At 34.9% G+C, this 22,789-nt stretch overlaps 1 protein-coding gene across 1 annotated transcript; it reads left to right on the top strand.

Annotated features, from left to right (window-relative positions):
• The first annotated feature begins 6,045 nt into the window (after window positions 1-6,045).
• On the top strand, window positions 6,046-16,549 carry LOC110443878 (pyruvate dehydrogenase E1 component subunit beta, mitochondrial-like). Its single transcript, XM_021488314.1, has 12 exons — window positions 6,046-6,106; window positions 7,136-7,201; window positions 7,556-7,663; window positions 8,254-8,316; window positions 8,965-9,000; window positions 9,869-9,931; window positions 10,193-10,237; window positions 10,937-11,114; window positions 12,507-12,617; window positions 13,032-13,123; window positions 13,560-13,701; window positions 14,491-16,549. The coding sequence occupies exons 1-12, from the start codon at window positions 6,071-6,073 to the stop codon at window positions 14,637-14,639; spliced, it is 1,089 nt and encodes a 362-aa protein (XP_021343989.1). The 5' UTR covers window positions 6,046-6,070; the 3' UTR covers window positions 14,640-16,549.
• The last annotated feature ends 6,240 nt before the right edge of the window (window positions 16,550-22,789 follow it).

The raw sequence follows: 22,789 nt of genomic DNA, 5'->3' as shown, positions 1-22,789 counted from the left end.
AACTTTGTAATCATTTTATGAAAGGCATGGAATTTCTCTTACAAATGGTGTTTAAAAAAAAATGCTGAGTACTGTCAAGAACAATTTAAATAACAAGAGGTCCAGAGGGCCTGTATCGCTACCTGAATATTTAAGTAGTCATAGCAAAATATTCTCATTAAATATTATATTGCACTACAAATATTTCCCTCGCAAACTTTGTCGACTCCATATACCAGCCAAATATTATTATAATTAAGATTCTATGCTTTTTGATTCTTCTTCAGAAGTTGTTTGACATATTTTTCCCTGTGACCTTGTAAGTAGGTCAATGTCATTTTCCTTCCCAAACTTTGTTAGCTCTTTCCCGAAAAGCTACCAAATCTTATGAATCCATTCCTTTTGGTTCTTCAGAACAAATCCTTTGAAATGTTGTTGACCTCTGTGACCTTTAAAGTAGTTGTAGTCATTTTCATTTGCAAACTTTGGTGAGCTCTATCCCAGGAAGCCACCTGCCTTATTTGAAACATTCTATACCTTTTCATTTCTCCGGTTCATTTTTCAGAAGAAGTCGTTTAAAGGAAAAGTTGACGGACGACGACGGATCGACGCCGCACCATGACATAAGCTCACTTGCCCTTCGGGCATGTGAGCTAAAAATTGACCGAACTTGCCCAGGTCTCTCCGGGCTGCAGGTGGGGTTTATCGTCGAGAAGACCGAAACGATTTTCTTTTCTTTTTTTCACCAGTCATCGTATAAACCAAATCTTCAAAGTAAAAGTCACACAATATTCTTTGGTGGAAGAAATGAAGTCACAAGTAATGACTGACATAAAGGACGACATAGAAAACACAGTCAGCAGTCAGTTACAGGAACTTAAACCAAAGAAAAGGGGAACTTAATGTTATGATTTTCCACATGAAAGAATCCGCAAAAAAAGGAGAACAAAGAAAATCAGATGATGAACAAACTCTGAAGATATTATGTAACCAGTTAGGAATACAGATCCGTTTTCGTTTAACGGTCAAACCGGTCGGACCACAGTTGTTCGTTTATTAAATAAGGTCGGACATAGCAAGTAATATGATGCTGCTTTCAGGCGAGCCTTGGCAAAGTCTTTCAAGGCCTGCATAAACATTTGCAGGTCCGCCAGGATTTATACCCGACATTGTTTCATTTATAAACGGTCAAACCGGTTGTTCCGCATAAACGAACAGGCCCCGGACATTGCCTTTATACAGAGAAGGGAAAATAAGACCAATAAAATTGGTATTTGAAGACAAAAACAACAAACAGAAACTGCTCTCTAGAGCGATTGAAATTAGAAACATGAGAAACGTTGTAATGAATAAGATCATTATGACCAGGGACCTCACCCCAAAACGTAAAGAAGAAAACAAAAAACTGAGAGAAGAACTCAAATACAGGAGAGACGGAGGAGAAATTTCAAAATAAAAGGAACTAAAATTGTAAGAAACAGTACAATAAAAACTCCTGTTCGACCAATGCCGAATGTACAAACGCTATCACCAGTACTAGAAGTCAAACAAAAAATAATTCAGTCGTGGATAGGAAGCGGTCAACATCAATACCATCACCACCAACATACCCCAACAGTAGACCAAGGGATATTGGAGATGTTTTCAACAACGTGACCATAAACGATGGGCCGACTAGTGAGGACGTAGAAAGTGGCCAGGAAGAAGAAACGTACATCGAGCAAGACTCCCCAAACTATGGAAACAAGTACAGAAGTTCATCATCATTCTCAATAGGATACTGTTTTTAACCAAACAAACACTGTAAATAATACACTTAAAGGTATATACAGTAAAGTGGACTCTATGCTAAACAAAAGGAAGGAAATAGAAGCAATCATAGAAATTGAACGACCAGACATAATAGCCTTCACTGAAACCTTGAAGAAATAGAGTTCCGTAAAAATACATATGACCTATTCTGCAACTCGCTTGACAACGGAAGATGTGTGTTGCTTATACACTAGAGAGGAACTTCATGCGGAAAAAGTCAAATTCACATCTAATACAGAATTTAAAGAAAGAAAAAACTACAAAAAAGAACAATTTACGCATTGGATGGCTCTACAGAAGCCCGCACAGTGACCTAGACAACTCAACAAACTTGCCTAACAAAATTAAAGAAGCCTGTGACAGATCGAACCGAGTCATAATTATGGGTGATTTCAGCTACAAGAGCATATGATGGACAACCGAAACAACTACAGAGACAACAGCATCTGAAACCCATACATTTCTAGAAGGGTTCAAGGATAACTTCCTATACCAATATGTACTAGATCCAACAAGATATAGGGATGGGAATATACCATCAACCCTAGTCCGAATTATTCTGACTACATCAACCCTTTACCTGATCCTAGAAACAATACAAAGTCTTGTTTACAACCAACCCATAGGGAAGAGTGACCACATACAACTGCAGTTTTATATCAGTATTCAGACCGAATCCACCAGCACTCAACGGACTGAACGAGTAGCTTACTACCGTGGAAATTCTGAGAAAATGAGAGAAGAACTGTCTAAAGTAGACTAGCAGGACTCCTTAGCAGGAATGACTACAAGTGATGCTTGGGCCTATTTTGTCGACGAACTATCAAAGATTATATCGACGAACAGACCAGTGAACAAACATGGGCCGAAAAGAAAGCGTATTTTATGGATGAATGAGGAGTTCATAAACGCGTTAAAGCAGAAAAGAAAAGCATGGCACAAATACGTCAGGCACAAAACACAAGCAAATCTCGCAAGATTTGACATATCAAAGAGCAACGTCACAGTATTTCGGAGGCTTATACAAAGCAAAACAATATCTAGAACAGGAATTCCTGCGTTAGAGAAAAAGGAAGGAGGACTCGCAGAAAATGGTGAAGGCAAAGCAACAAAGCTAAACTCCTTTTTCTGAAGCGTCTTCACAGAAGACAACAACAATGATACACCAAATTTGGACAATCTAGTAGGAATCATCCATGATCCAATTATGACACAGGAAGTTGTGGAAAAAAGGTTGAAGATGCTAAACCAATCAAATACAACCGGCCCTGACAAACTCCAACCAAAGTACTAAACTAAAGGAAACTGCAGAACAGATTTCGCAGCCATTATCCATTATTTTCGCAAAATCTTTAAATGAGGGATACCTACCTCAGACTGGAGAAATTCTGAAATCACCACAATATTCAAGAAAGGCAACAAAAAACAACCCAAAAACTACCGACCAATCAGCCTTACCAGCACCGTAGTCAAAAGTATGGAATCCATCATAAGAGACCACATCATGAATCACCTGGAGGACAAAAAAAATCTGAAGTTAGCACCAATATGGATTCAGGTCCGGAAAATCAACAACACGACAGTTGGTAGACGTATTTGACGACGTAACAACCTAGTTAGACGGAGGAATTTAATCAACTCACTTGTTTAATAATTACACATGTGGCATATTCTTGACTTTCCAAACCTGTGATTCTATAATCTTAAGGCCAAGTCCCACTGCACTTGCGCACGAATTACTCATGAATTGCGCATAAAATTTTCTTTGTGCGTGATTCGTCAGTGATGTGCGTAAATCCCACGTGTTTCACACGTGGAGCATCAGTTTTTGTAAGTGATTGTACGCGGAGACGGGTTTGTGCGCGATCGCCGGTTTTGAACGGTTCAAAAAAATTGCCACGCACAACGTGCGCGATTAGACGCAGTTTATGCGCAGTTTGTACTTAGTTTGGACGTGGAAGGTGCGTGATATGTGCGTGTTCTGTCAGTGGTCCGTCAGTGCTTGTGCGTCAGGAACTGGCTCCCAGCACGCACATCACTTACGAATCACTTACAGAACACGCACATATCACTTACAAAACACGCACCATCCACGTATGTTCCACTTACAATCACTTACCAAAATTATTAATTGTATCGGGTTTGGGCTTGTGCGCTGTTGTGCGTGGAATGTTCGTTCTTTGTCAGTGATTGTAAGTGCTACATGCGCAGTTTATACGCGATTCATCGGTGATTCTGACCACGCACAACCCCAGAAAATGACCAATTTCTCCACGAACAATCACGCACAAACCAATTTTATGCGTGATTTATGCGTCATTGGCAATGGGACTGGGCCTGTACCTGTGATATGCTACTATCTTAACCTAATGTATTTTATGTGTGTATCTTTTTTATTTCTCATGTTGTAAATATTGTATATTTTATGTCGACCACATGTGAGATAAGTTATCAAACTGTTTGCAGACGACTCAAAAATGTATGGGAAAGTAAAAAACCCCGAGGATAGCCAGATCTTACAATCAGACCTAAACCAACTTGACGAATGGTCAAACACTTGGAAACTAAATTCAACATTGATAAATGCGAGGTACTACAGTTAGGACACAATAACAACAAATATGAATATACCCTTGGAGGCAAAAGACTTGAGACGTCGTCACTAGAAAAGGATCTAGGTGTAATCATGGATGAAAATCTGTTTAGCGAACATATAGCAACTTCAGTGAAGAAAGCCAATATACTACAATAGGTCTCATCAAAAGAACTTTCAGTCAGCTCACTTCTGATATGTTTATTACACTCTTTAAATCACTAATACGCCAGAGAATGGAGTATGCTGTACCAGTATGGAATCCACAAATCAAGAGAGATATCCAAAGACTGGAAAATGTCCAGCGACGTGCCCCTAAGTTGAGGAGATTAGGACTACCCACTCTTCAACACCGCAGGAAAAGATACATGATGATACAACCGTACAGAATCTTGTCGGGTAAGGACAAAATCGAAAAGGGGGGTATTTTCATAACAAATAACTCCGGACGAACTAGAGGGCACAGCAAAAAAAACTCCAAAAACCAAATGCCAGGCTGATATGCCGGAAAAAAAACTGTTACAATGTCCGAGTGATTAACGACTGGAACAGCTTATCCGAGGTTGTGGTGACTAAAATCAATAACGAATTTAAGAGGAAACTGAACAACTACTGGAAAGGTATGAATATCAAATTCAATCCTGATTGCTTCTAACGAGTCTCAAAACCATCTACTGGAGACATGGTTCTACGAGCGTGAAACTGTTTTTATATGTGCTGTATGATATCTGTTGAATATGTGACAGTCAAAACAAGGATATCGTAATAGCACTGCGTGGAATATAGTTGTTACATAATCAACATTAACTTAAAGTAGTGTTTGACCAAGTGACAAATGTGAAAATATTTTCAACCATACATTGAGTAACGGAATATAGTATATAAATTGCGCAGTCTGTTACTGAATAAAGTACCCAATCCGGATAAGGGGATCAAGAAGCAGATATGCTTAAAAAAGACCGGCGACAGGTAAAAACAGGTAATTGTGTCTGGGGAAAAAATCAATTAGCGAAATATGAACGTTCGATTTTGTTTATAAATGTAAGAAAATCGATGCAATGAAACGGAGAAATTATGCATATCCAAATCGTAATGAAGAACGCAACTTATTTTGATGGGGCCCAATTGAGGTTCTTTCATTTCAGTAACATATCTACATGTATGTGTTTGTCCTTTTTGAAAATGTAATAGACTAACATAAAGCTTCTTAATCAATCGAATGGTATTTTTTTTCAAACAATGATGATGACCAAAAATTTAGCGGGGACCTTGATATCTTCATTAATGCACTTTTACACTAATATATCTATTGATATTTACCGCATGCCATGCAGTTGTTTTTTTGTTAGATTCATATAGATTTGTATAATAAATTACAGCTTTAGTTTATGCTTATGTCAAAATAATATAAAAAGACATTAAAACTGTTAAGATTGAATCTGATCATGAGACATCAAAGTTATAGGAGTAGCGAGTGTGTTTGAATTTCCCGCCACAATTACATTATTTAGATCTAATACTAAAAATACAAAAATGCTGTCTAAACTAACTTTAATAGTGATATCAACAACAAGAAACAAAAAAAAGTGTAATACTGTTTCCATTTATTATTTCAGTGGCGAATATGAAAAATATAGAAAAATAATGGAAATAATTGCAAGGTGTATCACGTGAAGGTGATCCAACATGGCGACCTCTACGATGGCAGTACGGCTTCTGAAGGTGTTTTATCCGTTTACGTCATGTTTTTATATGCTTAACCCATTGATGTGTGCTTTTTGTGCATCAAGTCGGAAAACATTCCTATAATTACTCATCTATGGTGAAAGTTTAATTATTTTTGCGATCCTAATCTCGGAAACTTGCTTGGTAGCTACAGTCAATGACACTACACTACTGTACATGTGTACCGGTACACTGAACAGCTGAACAATACCGAAGTCTTTAATACAGTTGGTTACAATATGTTTACAAACCAGGAAGTTCGTTTTGCATGAGTTGCAATAAAATATGTGTTTGTTTTGGTCTTCTGATATTATAGATAAACGTAAACAGATATGTGTATCAATGTAATGTAGATAAGCCTGTAGAAACAGTTTAAAAACAGCATCCTGTTGCTAGCATATTTTCTGTTCAGTATTGAACATTTGTAATCAGTTATCAACTAAATCAGTTACCATTTTGCTATTGCTTAACACTCATGTTAACTGATGGGCTTCATGTACATGTATATTTTTATACAAAACTTTTTTATGAATAAATAATAATTAACTTTTTTCAACATCACTTGTCATCTTAAGCAGAGATTGTTTTTAATTTAACCCATCTGTGTGAAGGACAAAATATCCACACTTCAGAATTTCTTCTGGTCCTGACACCAAACTTAGACATTTGACAGATTGATTTCTGAGGTGGTATCTATCAAAATGTCTAAGTCTGGTGTCAGGGCCAGAGGAACCTTAATTGTTTGAACCCGAGCAGATTGAGCTTTGAAAAAAAATGTTTAGTCCTGTTTCACTGGGGCCAATGTAAAGACCCTAGAATTATTTACAGAAATACCCAGACTTGAATTCACAAACGTTGATTGCTTTTCCTTGGAAACTAGGAAAAGTTCTTTCCTGGATGGGGGAGTATTGTTATTCTGCTGAAATACTGGCCATTTCCTACATTGGCTTTTAATCAGTTGTACTCAAATTTTTTCATTGAAAATAAAGTACATTGTATAACCTAATTCTTCTACTTTCTTTACAGTCATCATGTTGCAGATCCATGTTTCGTCGGAATTTCAGTAAAACCACAGTCAGACCAGGAACACAGGCAAGATGATCATTAACTTTTAGTATAGGAAGTCCTAAGTTGTTTCTGTGTTGCAGTTTTCAAACTTCAAAAGTCCCTCCAAAACATTTCAGCCAATTCATAACCCGCAATATATGTACAGTACATTATTATTCTAGATGTCAAATGAAATACTTTACTAAAGTAAAATGCTTTTTTGTTAGAAATCACCTCTTTTCTTGAAACAGTAATTTCATTTTAGAAAAAATAAATATAGAAAACATTAAGAGGAATGTTGAAAAATTGAAGGATAATTCAGTTCATAATGTTCTTATGATAAAAGTAAAGCCATGCTTTTCAAAAGTTCTTTCATTTTCAATCTATTAACATTTTTAGATGACAGTGAGAGATGCCCTAAACTCTGCTATTGATGAGGAAATTCAGAAGGATGACTCTGTGTTTGTGCTTGGTGAGGAGGTGGCCGAATATGATGGAGCTTACAAAGTAGGTATAGTCTGTTAGTGGAAGCCTTCAACATACAATATTGTTCTATTCCTCAAGTTAAGGAATAAATAACTTGACAGATAAAATGTTATATTGTTTAAATACATAGCTTTGTGCATTGCATCATATATCATTTCTGTTTAAATAAAAATAATTTAAAAACTACTTGCATACATATACATCTTGACTGTATCATTTTCAATCCCTAGTTATCTTGTGAGCTTAAGTTGTCTAGTCAGATTTAATGATATTTTGCTTTGCCTCTAGTTCTGTGTATATATAAAATTAAAGACGTTATGTTTTCTTTTCTATTAAAAGCTTCCTTTTTGTAATATATATCAATATGTGTAGATCACAGCCTGTCTACATGAAGAAGTGATCAAATTATTATTCCAAATTCTGTTTTAATGGATCAGCTGTACATGTTGGAGTTAATACTGTAACAGCCAATAGTAGGACCCAGCCACTAATTTATTGCAAAATATCATCCTTTTAAAGTATTTGTGCAGATTTATATTTCAAAAGTAATCTAAAGTTTTGTTTCCATTGTTGAACTGATTTCTATAACAGAAAATGTAATCTATTTTAAGGTCACCAAGAATCTGTGGAAAAAATATGGAGACTCTCGTGTTATAGATACTCCTATCACAGAGGTCAGTTCCTTCATTTATATGATTTGTACTTCATCAGTGTAAACAACATAAGTATATTGCAACAATTAATTTATTCATTTTCTGTATATGCCTTGTAATGATCTCTGACATATGAGACCTTTTTGTACACCAATTATCTAATCTTTTTCTCTTGATTATTTTCCCCTTTCAATGACAAAAGAAGTGTAGTTGATTTTTTTATCAGGGCAAGTGAAAGTTTTCACTACTGCATACCGGGAAGTTTTCGCTGCATTTGAAATTTTGTCTTTTTCGAAATTTATACTAATCAGAGAGCAAATTCATCATTACAGCAATCATTTGTAAACAACATAATATACATTGTAATCAAATGTGAAGGGCAGATATATTATTGGGCGAAAGTTAATTAAGCCATCGACCAGCGAAAATTTTCCAGTATACAGTATTTACTATATCAATACAGCTTGGGGTATTAGAATTTTGCCAAATTGTTCGCAGGGAAGTACTCAAAATGTGAAATTATGCATCCTTGGTTAGTAGGCCATTTACACTGCTGTGCTTTTCAGATAAAACATACCAAGTGTTTAGTTGATGTTTATCCTACAATCCCTGTTAATTAATTGAAGGACAATCGGTTCATATTTGACTGTAGTGCCTGTTTTGTTACAGATGGGATTTGCTGGTATTGCAGTAGGAGCTGCTATGGTAGGTACCCCTATTTTGGAGAGTTCTTTAAGGTTATGGACATGCATATATATATATTATCCAATGAGTGATAGTCGATGATATTTATTCTAGTGAGTTTATCAATTACAAAATGAGCATCACGCAGATTGGATATAAATCATAATCCGAAATACCCTGTCTTCTGCATACACACATGCAAGCACACATACACTACACATACAGAGGCACATCCTTAAATGACCTTAGCTGTTAATAGGACGTTAAATAAGATTAACCCAAACTAAATCATAATCCATCTTTCCCAGTTGGACCACAGGGCTGTAACACAACCTCCAGTCTATATTATAAAATGCATAAATTAAAAACACCTTTATACAGACCTTTGGGTGGGGGTCCATATCAAGCCCCTGTGAGTTACATTTCAAAATCTTGTAGTAAAGATTGCTGCTTTTGCATATTTGGACTCGATAATTCATCTCAGAGTTTATATAATTTACATATACTACATGGTGACTGAGTGGTCAAGGGATCTGACCTTCAATGATCACTTGCCCTCCACCACTGGGTGGCAAGTTTGAGGCTGGTACTGGATGTAGGTCGTTGGTTTTTCTCTGGGCACTTCCGTTTTCCTCCACCACCAAAATCTGGCACATCCTTAAATTACCATAACTGTTTATAGAGCGTAAAACACAATCAAACCAAACCAAATTTTAAACAAAATCCTGAGTGCTTTTGTGGAATAGATGTTTTACTGGAATAGCTTTTATAAGCTCTTTATTTTTGCCTGTGTCTCCTTATAAATTAGGTACCTCTGATTAGCCCATTGTCTCATTAACTAAGCCACAAAACCCTGAAACAAACTTTATTTTGCTATCTTTCCTAACAGAATGGACTAAAACCTATATGTGAGTTCATGACTTTCAACTTCTCCATGCAAGCTATTGATCAGGTAAGCATTATTTATTGAAAAATAATTGATTGAAGGTTTTTTTCATGCAGGAAAATTGTGTGTTTAATTATTTTTCTATATTAAGTATAAATATGTAATCATGTTGGGTTTCCCAATTTAAATACATTTACTTAGAGTTTTCAAAATTTGGAAAATATCCTGGTTCTTCACTGAAGTACACATTAAATTCAAACTTATAGTCACTTTTGTTACAACAGTATAAACCTCGTTGGAGATGAAGACTGAATTTTTATTTTTTAGATTATCAACTCTGCAGCGAAAACCCACTACATGTCAGCTGGGGGCGTAAGTTTTTACCGTTTTTGAACCGAGTTCTTTTGACACACTTTATTTCTGTTTATATATCTTGTAATTCATTGTTGATCTATATTGTAGAAAATTATCTCAGTATCAAATTTTGAGAGAAATCTGTAGCTGTAACTTATTTCAATAGCTGTATTTTGTCTAAATACATCATACAATAACAATTATCTGAGGATAATTTTATCTGTGAAATATACTTCATATATATGAATATATTATTTAGGTGTTGTATTTTTTGGACAGCATTTAAAGTTTTTGTTCTATTTAAGAAATATATACAAGATACAAAAGAGATTAGGTCACAGAAAATACATTAACAGATTGAGGTATTATGCATATCCCTTTCCAGTGATTTTACAAGCTTTTTTCATCATTCCTATGCAATTTCGGAAGTTTTTTCTACAATGTCAAAAGAAAGATATCTGAAAAAGTGTTGGTCCTTTTTTTCTAGCTATAACAAAATAGAGTAACTGTAGAGAGAAAATTTGAGTTAGATGTAAAGCTAATCAGTACAGAAGTCACCCACATGAAACTTGAAAAGTTACGGTTTTATCCCGATTTAGATCTCTACCGTTTATTTGTTTTTGGGTTTAACATCATCTCAACAGGCGATATGATATCATGCACTTATTGATACACTAAAAAAAACACCTCAGCTTTCTGAACTTTACAACAATGTAGGTTCCTGTCCCAATTGTGTTTCGCGGACCTAACGGAGCTGCTGCCGGTGTTGGTGCCCAACATTCACAGTGCTTTGGTGCCTGGTACAGTAGCTGTCCTGGACTCAAAGTTATCTCCCCTTACTCCTCAGAAGACTGTAAAGGACTGTTAAAGGCCTCCATCAGGGATCCCAACCCAGGTAGCCAAGCTTGTATGATACAAGATATATATATCAATTTCCCTGTTATGTTGTTATCCTTTTAGAGATATACATTCAAAACTTGGTTCAATAGACAGGTATAGGTCAAATGAAAATAAAGAAAAAGAGTGACTTTTGGAAGTGCTCTGCCTTTAATTTTACTTTCGATTTGTTCCTCCAAGACTACTTCTCACTAAAGAACACCTCCTTAAAGCTGTACCTGATTTCTGTACCTGTGTAGACATATAATTTCCTATGGTTAAATTGATATTCCTTAATCAGTGACGGTTGGTTATCAATGCAAAAGGGTAACTTTAAAAAATTGAGATTAAAAAAAACTAATCCCTGGGAATTTGAGGAATCTGTTTCTCCTTTAATCTTTTTTTAAAATATGTTAAATAAATTGTTGTAATTTTACAATTGTACAATTCTATTACCTGGTAGCTTGAACAATATACCTGTTAGTAATTTTAAAAAATATATCTATTTTTATTGGTGTCAATTAATTACTAAAATATGATAAATAAAACTGGTTTTAATTAATTCATTGTTCGGAGCTATTTGAATGCCCATATATAGTCTGACACTCATATTCATAGCTTGACCAATGAATATTATCCAATGTCAGAGGCGACCAGGAAAAATCTGTGAAGGTGGTAAGACACAGTAGTGTGTCGACACTCTGTTACTATATTATACGCCCGTCGAAGACGGGGACGTATTATGTTATCACGTGAGCGGGCGGGCGGGCGGGCAAACGATGTCCGCTCGATATCTCGAGTAATTATTAACGGATTAACTTCAAACTTCACAACAAGGTTAATTACCATGAAACCACGGACAAGTTCGATAACCGCCATTATCCGACCATAATTACTGGAGTTATTACCCTTGGTTTCATTAATGCGATGCATGCGTTCCATGATCTTGTATTGCACTCATTGATCTACCAGTTATGTTGAATGAATTAATATCAATTACTCACAAATACTTCATATATTTCAATTATACAAACAACTGCTCATTCAATGTGTGACGGGCGTATTATATACCGCTCGCGGTAACCTTGTTTAATGTAGCATTTATCATAGATATGAAATGTGAAGTTTTAGGATGATACTGTAGAAGACAATTATCTATTCAGTTAAACCAATATTAACTCATTCACCCCTACATTTTTAAACTGGACTTGTCCAGTCTTAGATTTGGTAAAGTTCAAATGTGACTTTAGGGCTGAATGGGTTAATATTGTGTTAACTGAATAACTGCTTATCTAAACCATCTGTATGTCTCCCATTTGATTCGGATAATCGGCTCTTTACTGTATATACAGGAACATTGAATAACAAGTGATAAAAATAATCCTAATATTCCTTATGTGCTTTCTTGCAGTTGTCTTCTTGGAAAATGAACTTTTGTATGGTACCGCCTTTGAAATGTCCGATGAAGCATTATCTGATGAATTTGTGCTTCCTATTGGCAAGGCTAAAATTGAACGAGAAGGTAATAGATCAACCTGCTACATAATGTTAACCTTGTTAAATCCAACTTGTACAAGTTGACGACTAATTAATTCCTACTTTGCAAGGATCAAGCATGGTAACTGTTTATAATCTCTAAATTGTTTACAGGTAGACAGTGTTAATAATAGATAAGGTCTGCATTTCTTGACCTCTTAATGGCCGAAACGTGGTCGTGTGATTCCACAAGTCCATATAATCACATAATTCATTTTAAAAAAGCCCATAATAGATCATAATATCACTTGTCAAAGGCTTGAGATCATTTATGTAGAATTATTCTGCATGTTTCATCAACAATTCATGTTAGATCAATACATTTGAGTAGATCCTCCAGTTTGACCGAAGATTTATACAGTGCGAAAATCAGACTTTATCAATCTCCCATGTCTTACAGGTAAACACGTCTCCTTGGTAACCCATTCCAAGTATGTAGGACTTTGTCTGGATGCTGCCAAAGAGTTGGAAGGTCAAGGGGTCGAGTGTGAGGTATTGTAATCTAGTCATTGTTTACGGATGGTCAAAGGGTCAATTGTTAAGAACTATACTTTGCTCTTTTATTTTGCTGGGCTAAAAGCTGTGAGTTGCATAACAAAAAATGTTTGAACTATATGGGTATTCGTTTTGTATAAGACCTGTTTATGCATTTGTCATGTCCTTATAGCAATATAAATATATAGCAATCTTACTTCCGGCAGTTTTAATTTGCATTTATCATTTTACTGTAACATTACATGATTAAACACCCAATGATATTGTACATGTACTTGTATAGGATTAATTCTTGTAGGGTAAGGGTTCTGTTTAATGACGAAAATACCCGTAAAATACACAAAACTGTGGACTCCATGGATAAATAAGCAGCAAGACAATGGTGTCATGTTGACTGTATACACTGACTGTATGAATAACTATATTTGAACAGGTGATCAATCTGAGAACGCTACGTCCAATGGATACTCAGGCAATTATAAAATCTGTGATGAAGACCAACCACTGTATAACAGTAGAAGGAGGATGGCCGCAGTGTGGCATCGGCTCGGAAATCTGTGCCACAATCGTGGAGAGTAAGTCTGATATAAACTTCTCCTTAGCGATCTCAATTATTGTATGTTTTGATGTCGTTTTACCTTTGTCTGCTTCCCTAAACAACGGTAACTTATAGATTGTATTGATCGATGGTTGGTCATAGGTTTGTAATACATCATACTAGGATACCTATTAATTGATAATTGGAGGAAAACATCTTTCTAAATGTTGGTCAGAGCAGTTGTCCTATAATCTGTATACAAAATCTTTATTCATTTGCTGTGTGGGGGATACTTCATACCTAAAATCTTATGTGCTCATATAGAAAAAGCACTGAAATCCAGTTTCATGTGAAGCATTTTGTTTTAACCAAGAAAACGAATTTGAAATATTGATTAATGTCAGGAATAATCTGTTGAGGGTCTTTGATATCATAATTCAATAGTTGTACTTTTTAACTTTTCTATTTTTGGAATAGGTTAGTTTAATTTTAATATTAAAACAATAATGATTCAGTGTGCGATATTGGCAGCAGTTTTGTAGTCCAAAACTATGAAAAACTCTGTCTAGGTTATTTTAATAGAAATAAACAATTTCATCACATCGTTGTACAGGTAAACAATCCAATTCACTCACTCAGTCATAGCTTGACAAAGGGACCAGTCGGTCTTGAAACGTTGTGACACGTTTACTATGTACATTGTTTGTGTATATAGTAAAAGTTTGATAGTAATACAAAATGCAGTAAAATTTAATACTCGTCACAAAGTAAATGGCGGTGGGCAATTGTACATTCAACGTCTATAAAAGTGATATTGATCCTTCAGGTCCTGCCTTCAACTATCTGGACGCCCCTATACTACGTGTGACGGGAGCAGATGTACCCATGCCCTACGCCAAATCCCTCGAGGCTGCTGCTCTACCAGAGATACAAAATGTCATCAAATGTGTTAAAAAAGTGCTGAATATTCCTTGATATTCATTTCTGGACAATTGACAATTTTAAGTATTTGAAGAGACTACTGTAATATGAATTTCTGTAGATACAAGTGCTGGGCTGTTATCAACCTTTTAAAATGTAAAATAAAAAAAAAAAACTATTACATGGAATTTGTGAAAGCAAAAAGTTTGCATTTAAGGTTATTGGTAGTGTAACATTTCGGAGACAAGCTGGGATTATTTAAAGGGATGTATACAAATACAAATGTATTTTCATTAACACACAGTGCAATGATCAAAATTATTTACATATCATTAAACTTATGATGGTAGTTATAATTATCCAATTAACTCTCTAAGACAGTTCTAGTGACTGCCGTTGTTAAGGTCAGTGAAGAAGTTGTACCAACAAGACACAGAAATTCAGTAAAACTTCTTTATACTGCCAATAACTGTCCAGTGAAATGTTGGTGTTATTAAGAGATTTGTCGATACACTGGCTGTGACATCTAAAGGAATCGTTGAGAAAATTGGAACTTGGGAAAATATGTTGACTGTTTGTGAGACGATAAAAGAAATCAGGGGCAGTAATTGATAACGAGGATTTATTGTTATTATTGCATAACAATAGGCATATCCTTGTTAATAGTAGCCTCATGTTAACCTGAAAATTATATTTCCACATTAAGGTTGGTAGATATTTATCCTTAATTATTAACATTTTAATATATGTGTGGTTTTTTCTTCGTCTAAATTTTGCTGGTAGCATGATTTAGTTTTTTCTCAAGATTAAAGTTTTTGTTTTTTTATCTGAAAGTGTTTTTTTCCAAAAAATTCTGGCAGCATGAATAAGATTTTTTTTCCTAGATTAAACTTTTATATTTATCTCAAGTTTTAGAAAATGTTTCACTGCACTAATAACAGACTACACTGCTTCCAATTGTGTTTACATTTATCAAACTCAAAACAAAGTTAACAAAACAAATGTATAAAATCACTTTGTACACAGTTTCTATATATAAACAGTGAATGTAGTGGGATATACCAGCTAAGATCTCATTTTCTTTCAAATTACCAGTAGAGGTATCCAAAAGAATCTCAGATTGCTTGTCAAACTGGATACACAATTTCCAAAAGCCCAAGACTTTTGTTGATTCAGATGGACACATTATTATTTCCGATGTACTATACTCCGATATTTATGTATTGATTTCCACCCCAAGTGATGTTAGTTTAATATATCGATTCAGATACATATGATAGTTGGGTGTATGTATTTATTTGTTTGTGTACTTCCTATAGCAGAGGTATAATAATGCTTTTTTGTTGCCTTTGAAATGTATAGATTGCAATTATATTACAGCGCTTTTTGCGTGTTATTTTTTTGTCCAGAGAATGTAATGTTTTCTTGGCAACATTAAATCTCAGAATACTCGGAAGTCATTGGTGACAACCTAGTATATACGTAGTTGCTTTGTATACCTTTGCTTTGAAATGAGAAAATCGTTACCGGTAGATATTTATGTATATCATTTCATATACATTGATACAATGTACCAGACATCTTTTTCATTTAACAAAAAGAATACCAACGATACCATACAGTATTTAAAAAATATCAAAATTACTGTGTACAATACGCTGTAAAAAATCACATTGAAACCAGTGAGGAACATCAGATTTGGTAATGAGCAAGGTAAGAACAATGTGTTTTAGCCATTTGTTTTATGTGTAAGTTTTGTTTTATTTATCCGTTTAAGTTTTCAACATCATAAAATGAATATTTTAGAAACCAAAAAGTCATTCAAGAATTTCTTTTGTTTCATTATATTTTTGTGCATAGTGCCCTCGTAGTCACTTTGGTTATAAGGTTGTATTAAAATTTAATGTAAAAACCCAGTAAAACTTTTTAATAGAATGTCTGATTAGTAAAACGTTATAACAGTGTCTGCTAGCTTACCTGTTATTCATTGCTGTCGGCAAACATATTGCACATCTGTGACCTTCAAAGTGTGTCAAGGTCAAATGAATTTAAACAAACTTGATAGCAAACATATTAACATTACAAGTAAATATAACTACATATTGTTGATCTTTGTTGGAAGATTTAAACTTATTTTACTTGGTGACATTCAAAGTTATTGAAGGTAATTTATTGAGAACTTTCACACAATTATCCTATGGGTCAAGACAAAGAAAGTGGGTCAATGTCAATTTATTCAGACTAACTCCTTCCCCCAACATGCCACGCCAAGACAAATACCATTATTCTAGACCTCATGAATCTAGAGAAAAATCTTATTTATATTAATCTGTATCACAAATTAAACCCCAATGACCTTGAAAGTGGGTCAAGGTCATTCATTCAACAAAGTTGATAGCCCATCACCCCAGCATGCTATAAGCCATACACAGTACTCTACACCTTATGCATCTTTAGGAAAAGCCTCTCAGAAGATTGTACCATTCGACCCCTGTGATCATGAAAGTGGGTCAAAGGCTTTCATTTGAACAGACTTTATAGTCCTTGATGCAAGCAAGTTTCTCACAAAATAACATTTCTCTAGGCCTTATATGCATCTCTAGTAGATAGCACTTGGCCGAACCATAACTTTCAAAACATCAAAGATGTCATGATGAAACTTGATAATAAATAGATTTTAGTTTAGACTTGCATCTTTTTAGCCCCTAGCATCACTGACGAGTCCTAAAAGAACCAAACAGCTGTATGATGCAGTGCAATTCATTTTTGACATACTGTATCTATGTATTACTAAATTTTAAAGGTTCATCACTTGTGTGCGACGTTCATCTTTTAATGTACCTGAAACAGTCACAGAAGGTGTGCAATGCATTGTCATAAGGTCATGCATTGACTGTAATCTTTACCTCAAGGTCAAACGTCAATAGGTACCAATTTCCTGTGAAATCTCATCCAGCAATAGCTTAACTGTGAAAGTAGCCCGAGTTTCCTCTGGCCCTAACACCAGACTTAGACATTTTGACAGATAGATGTCTGGTGTGACATTTATCTGTCTTGAGTAAACTTTAAAGAGACCGGCATCACTCACTGAAGGTGTGCATTGCACTGCAATTAGGTCAGAGTGACCTTGAACTCAATGATAAATGTGCAAAATTTCCAAGAATTTCTAAGGAAGTCTTGCCTGGACAATTTCTTTTTTATCCGTTGAAGATGTTTTCATGAAACATGAAATATACCTTCTACAGTCAAAAAAAGATGAAGGGTACATTCTTATTAACCCTTTCACCACTATAGACAATAATGGACTTATCGTTATTAATGTATGGTAGAGTATATTAAAAGTACCTAGGGGTGAAGGGTCAAGTCAAGAAGAACCTTCCCCTCAAGGGAGAAAGGGTAGATAAGTTCAAAATTTTCAGTGAAGTCCTGATTTGGATGTAAATTTTAAATCATTGAAGATATTTTGATGAAATTTTAATAATACCTGCATCACCAAAAGAAGGTGTGCAGTTCACGGCATTAAGGTCCTTCACTATGACCTTCACTTCTAGGTCCAAAAAAAGAGTAAAGCAAGTATGCATAATGGCTGATAAGGCCAAGGAGACGCATCTTTTTTGTGAACAAAAACAAATCTCTGGTTAGGATGTTATAAACATAATTTGACCTAAGATTTTGAGAATGGATTAAGGTCGTTTATTTTAACAATCTATGTAGCTCTCCAATCAAGCAAGTTGTAGACCAGGTATCAATATTCTGCGCCTTGGGAATCTTGAGAAGACGTCGAGATGATGCCAGATGGATGTTGGATGTAGTGTCAAAGGTGAGCCAAAATAAATAACTTGCAGCACAAAGCTAATTTCTCATTTCGAGATTAATTTCAGTTACTTTTACACTATGTCACCTGTTTGAATAATATACTGCAATCTTAGAATGTGATTTCACATAGAATGTCTTTTGTTAAAGTAAATGATTTAATCACATGAATGTGAGCAAATGTTTAAAAAAAAAAAAGGTCTACTTTTGTGCGCTGAAAGAAATATAAGGTAGACAGTAAGACTGTTTTACACTGCATCACATTCACCTTTTCTGGATTAAAGGTGATGTAAATAAACATGCAGGTGTAAACACAGGTACCCGTCCTTCAAAGTGGCATGTTTTCTTCCCGCCACAAATAATGCATCTTCAATACTCCAGGGGTTACGCTCTCTGCACCCCAGGAATTTGTCGGCAAAATTGACTGTACACAGCTAGCTAGTTGATTGGTCTCGGGTTAAAAAACCCACTGACCAATGGCTAGGCTGATTCCCTTCCTTTGAAGATTAAGGAGCAGTGACGCCTAACTTTAAAGCCAGTAAGTTTTACCGTTACGCGACCACTAGATTCTTTTGATGTACATCACAGAATCAAACTAGTCTTCTTTTCTCATCCACAAGATGGCGCACACTGAGCCTTTGATTTTACTATGACATATTCGAGGGGTGTAGAGAGTGCAAGTGAGCATACGTAGCCTCTGGATATCAAGGATACAAATAACGGGAAGTTCCCGCAACATGGTGTTTTGCAGAACTTCGAGACTGCCCATTGTAAACTTTGACTTATTCAGTCATTTGCGACAATAACATGTACATGAATTTAATATAGGATTCTTCTAATTACCATATTTTGGCAAGACTACACATGGATTTCAAGGAGTATTTTCGGTTAGTATTTGGCTTTGAGATATCCACAGCTTCTTATCAGTAACCACACTAACGACTAGATGGAAAAAGACCCTACAACTGAATACGAAAAAAAGTTTGCCAACTACACAAGGAACTAGCTTTTTGAAGCCTGATTAGTTAAATGATGAATTAACAATGTCAATCTTATCATATTTACGGAGGGGGGATCATAATTTGCATAAATTACAAAACATTGGAAAATTATCAAATATTTAAAACAAAAATATCACGTGAACATCTGCATTTCTGACTCATTAAGTTCATCAGGTACCTTGATTTTGTTGACATATTTTGAAATCAGATATTTTCATGGGGGCCAAATTTTGTGGTTTCCCGTCAAAACACCATTTCGTGGATTACAAGTACCCATTCAAACAGAGAATTGCTTTATATCAAGCTTGTTATTACTTTGTGGACCTGTGAAGATTATCCACAAATTAGAAACCCCACCAACATGAGTGATTTTACAGTATTCCAGGGGTGCAGAGAATGTAAGTGATCAGTGTATTATATAACACCTGGAATTTCGAGGATAGGCCAATGTATAATAAATCAACAACATTAATAAAGAAACAAACATCTTTTTGGATTAAAATATCTTTTTATTTTATACCTTTAGGATATATATATACAAAAATGTAACCTTTCCTAACAGGACAACCTGTACAAGTAATACACTCGACTGTTCATCTTTGTCATTACATTATCTGTAGTTCGACTATGATCTTTCATGAGATGATAATATGTAATGATTTTCTCTAATGAATTTTGTTGAAAATTTGCACCAAAATGCTACTACATATTGCTTGTAAATGATGGTAATTAATTATATGACCTAGGTTCCTTCAGGAACATGTAAATAAACATTGATGACTGAATACTATTTTATATAATACTTGTTTCACAAGTTACAATCTGGCATGTACCAGTGCTAAATTTGGATATGTCACTTTTCCCTTCCCCTTCTTCCCTGCGAACTACCATACCTGGAAATCTTAGTTATCTGGATCACAAACTGACCACAGGTATACAGAAATCTCCATTGTGTGGATCGATCTTCAAGAATAACACGAATCTTGTTTCAAATGTTAAATAAAATTAAAATATCATCCTACACCCTTAAAACAGATTTTGTTACAATCGTTAACTGTTTTATCACAAAATGAACCAGATTACATGTCACAGGTATTTTAATTTAACAGAAACTGCTAATTAGATAACGATAATTTTGTACATTTGTACTTACTCACACACTTCAACAACCTACATTTTGAAGCCTGATTGTACACAAACCTCTGCAGAGAATATATATAAAAAAAAAAAAAAAAAAACCTTGAAAGTGCTCTGATGTAAAAACGTATGCAGAGTTTTACTTGATACTTTTAACACTATTCACCAATACAATAACTTTGTTTTCAATGTTTGTGGAATATCTAGTAATGAACTGAAGATATAGAGTAAAAATAATTTGTACTTATACTCAGATATGAATAAAAAGATCAGATTTGTACTTGTATAAATGAAGCTTGACTTGCCTTTCTGTTATCAAATAACAGAGTGACCTGGTCACTTTAAAAAAATCTATCGGTTCTTAATATTTTCTATCGGTTCTTAATATTTTTTTAAACTAGAAAACAACTTTTGTACTAAACAGTCAAATTAGCCTAGAAATCATAGAAGCCGCCAAGAAATATGAGAGAAAAATGCTATTTTACTGGCAAGCTAGCTTTTCCAGCAAGTATAACCCTTTGACTTGCTCAATAGTTACGCAGGATCAGAAGCTGCAGTCAGCTGGTGGGTCGGTGCCCTAACCTTTTATAGTGTATTTTGAGAAACACTTGTAAGTTTGCCGAGTATATATTATCAGTCCGGGGCTATCATACTACATGGAGGTACATGTATCTGATGGTAAATAGTGCTGAGGACAACAGTCCGCGTGACAGGTTCAGTCAATCACTGCTGATAGGAGAGGAGAAATTGACATGTGTTAACGGTAAAAATTTAGGGAGGGTGCAATAGTTATGACAATAACATAATAAGCTACCAGATACATTGAACAACAAAACTAGAAATACTGGCAAAAACAGGTTCTAAAATCAATAGTCCTTGAAAAGGTATTCAAGCAATAATTCATGTTTATCTTTTACTGCAGACTTGACACTGCAGTTAATTGAAGGAATTTAAATGATTAAATTAATGATCTTCACATAAACTATATAACAACAAAATCATCTTTTGTTTCGACTCCCAGTAACACTGGCGCTGTTAGAGCTATTGATCTGGGAATGGGCGGCAACAATTGAACTAGACAGGGACGATAGAATCTACGTCAGACAGTTTCTCGTATCCTTTCCCATTTCCCATTTGCATAGGTAATGCAGTCACTGAAAAGTATCTCGCATACCTCCACATTATGATGGAATCTTGACTGGAAACAGTCTTGAATATTTACAGATTTAATATGTATTTCTACTTTCACATCAACTTCCTAACGAAAATTATATATATATATATATATTTAATATTGATTAAACAAAGAAATAACCAACCATTTTCAGTTGGTAATTAAAAACAACAGATGATGCCCTAACTGTGTCATTCTCTGTACATCACAATGCACAACAAAATTATCTACACTTTGGACGACAATCACATTATATTCCACAATGTTTTAAATGTCATAAAAATATTCTACACAAAGGAGTTAATAGAAGCACACAGACCTTAATATGAGAATCAAACAATAAACTACTGAAGTACCAAAGAGTACTTGTGACTGGCCACAGCTTCCGCCATTAATAGGCGGTATATGTATGCTGTCATCATTAAGGGTACATGCTACCTTACTGTGATACTATTCTTTAATCCAAAAGAGCTCATCCCTTTAATAAGAAACACGCAAAATCTATCATTTTCCAATAATTAGGAATAGTAATCTGAAACTTTCAACTGATGGTTCATTTTGAAAAATCCACAATTATCAAAAGATTTGGTAAGGGAGAAAACTCTTATACAAATGACATTCAATGTATAAAATGTATAAGGTATCATACACCCTTAAATCCTCCTCCTGTCTCTTCATCTTATTCTGTCTTTGCGTATTGCAGAGTTATCTTCTCTTGTGAGCAGGTATGGATTGTTATGTCATTGGTTTGTGTGAGAAAATTATGTCGTTTTTCTCAAAAATTGATGACGTTCCTCTCACAAACAAATGATGTAGCAATCAATACCTGCTCACAAGAGCAGATAACTCTGCAATACGCAAAGATGGAATAGAGGGAGGACACTTTTGAGTACCAATTACCTTGACAGGGAGATTTATCACAACAATTTTAGATGATAGGACACATGCACCGATGACAATAAAAAACACTTCTTTTATCATAATAATCATTACAAGTTTTCTATATATGTAACTATGACGCATGTCGTGTACGCGACAGCTTGAGGCTATTCAAGAATTAACCATAAAAGAGGGGTGAG

The sequence above is a fragment of the Mizuhopecten yessoensis genome, unplaced genomic scaffold (genome assembly GCF_002113885.1).
Source record: "Mizuhopecten yessoensis strain PY_sf001 unplaced genomic scaffold, ASM211388v2 scaffold716361, whole genome shotgun sequence".
Classification (NCBI taxonomy): Eukaryota; Metazoa; Mollusca; class Bivalvia; order Pectinida; family Pectinidae; genus Mizuhopecten; species Mizuhopecten yessoensis.
This window is presented reverse-complemented; position numbering and strand designations above follow the sequence as displayed.

Excerpts from the sequence above, each read along its gene's own strand:
- LOC110443878 (XM_021488314.1), top strand. The coding sequence starts at position 6,071 with ATGGCGACCTCTACGATGGCAGTACGGCTTCTGAAG. Across the intron at positions 7,202-7,555 it reads CAGTCAGACCAGGAACACAG|ATGACAGTGAGAGATGCCCT; the intron begins GCAAGATGATCA and ends TAACATTTTTAG. Across the intron at positions 9,932-10,192 it reads CCATGCAAGCTATTGATCAG|ATTATCAACTCTGCAGCGAA; the intron begins GTAAGCATTATT and ends TTTATTTTTTAG.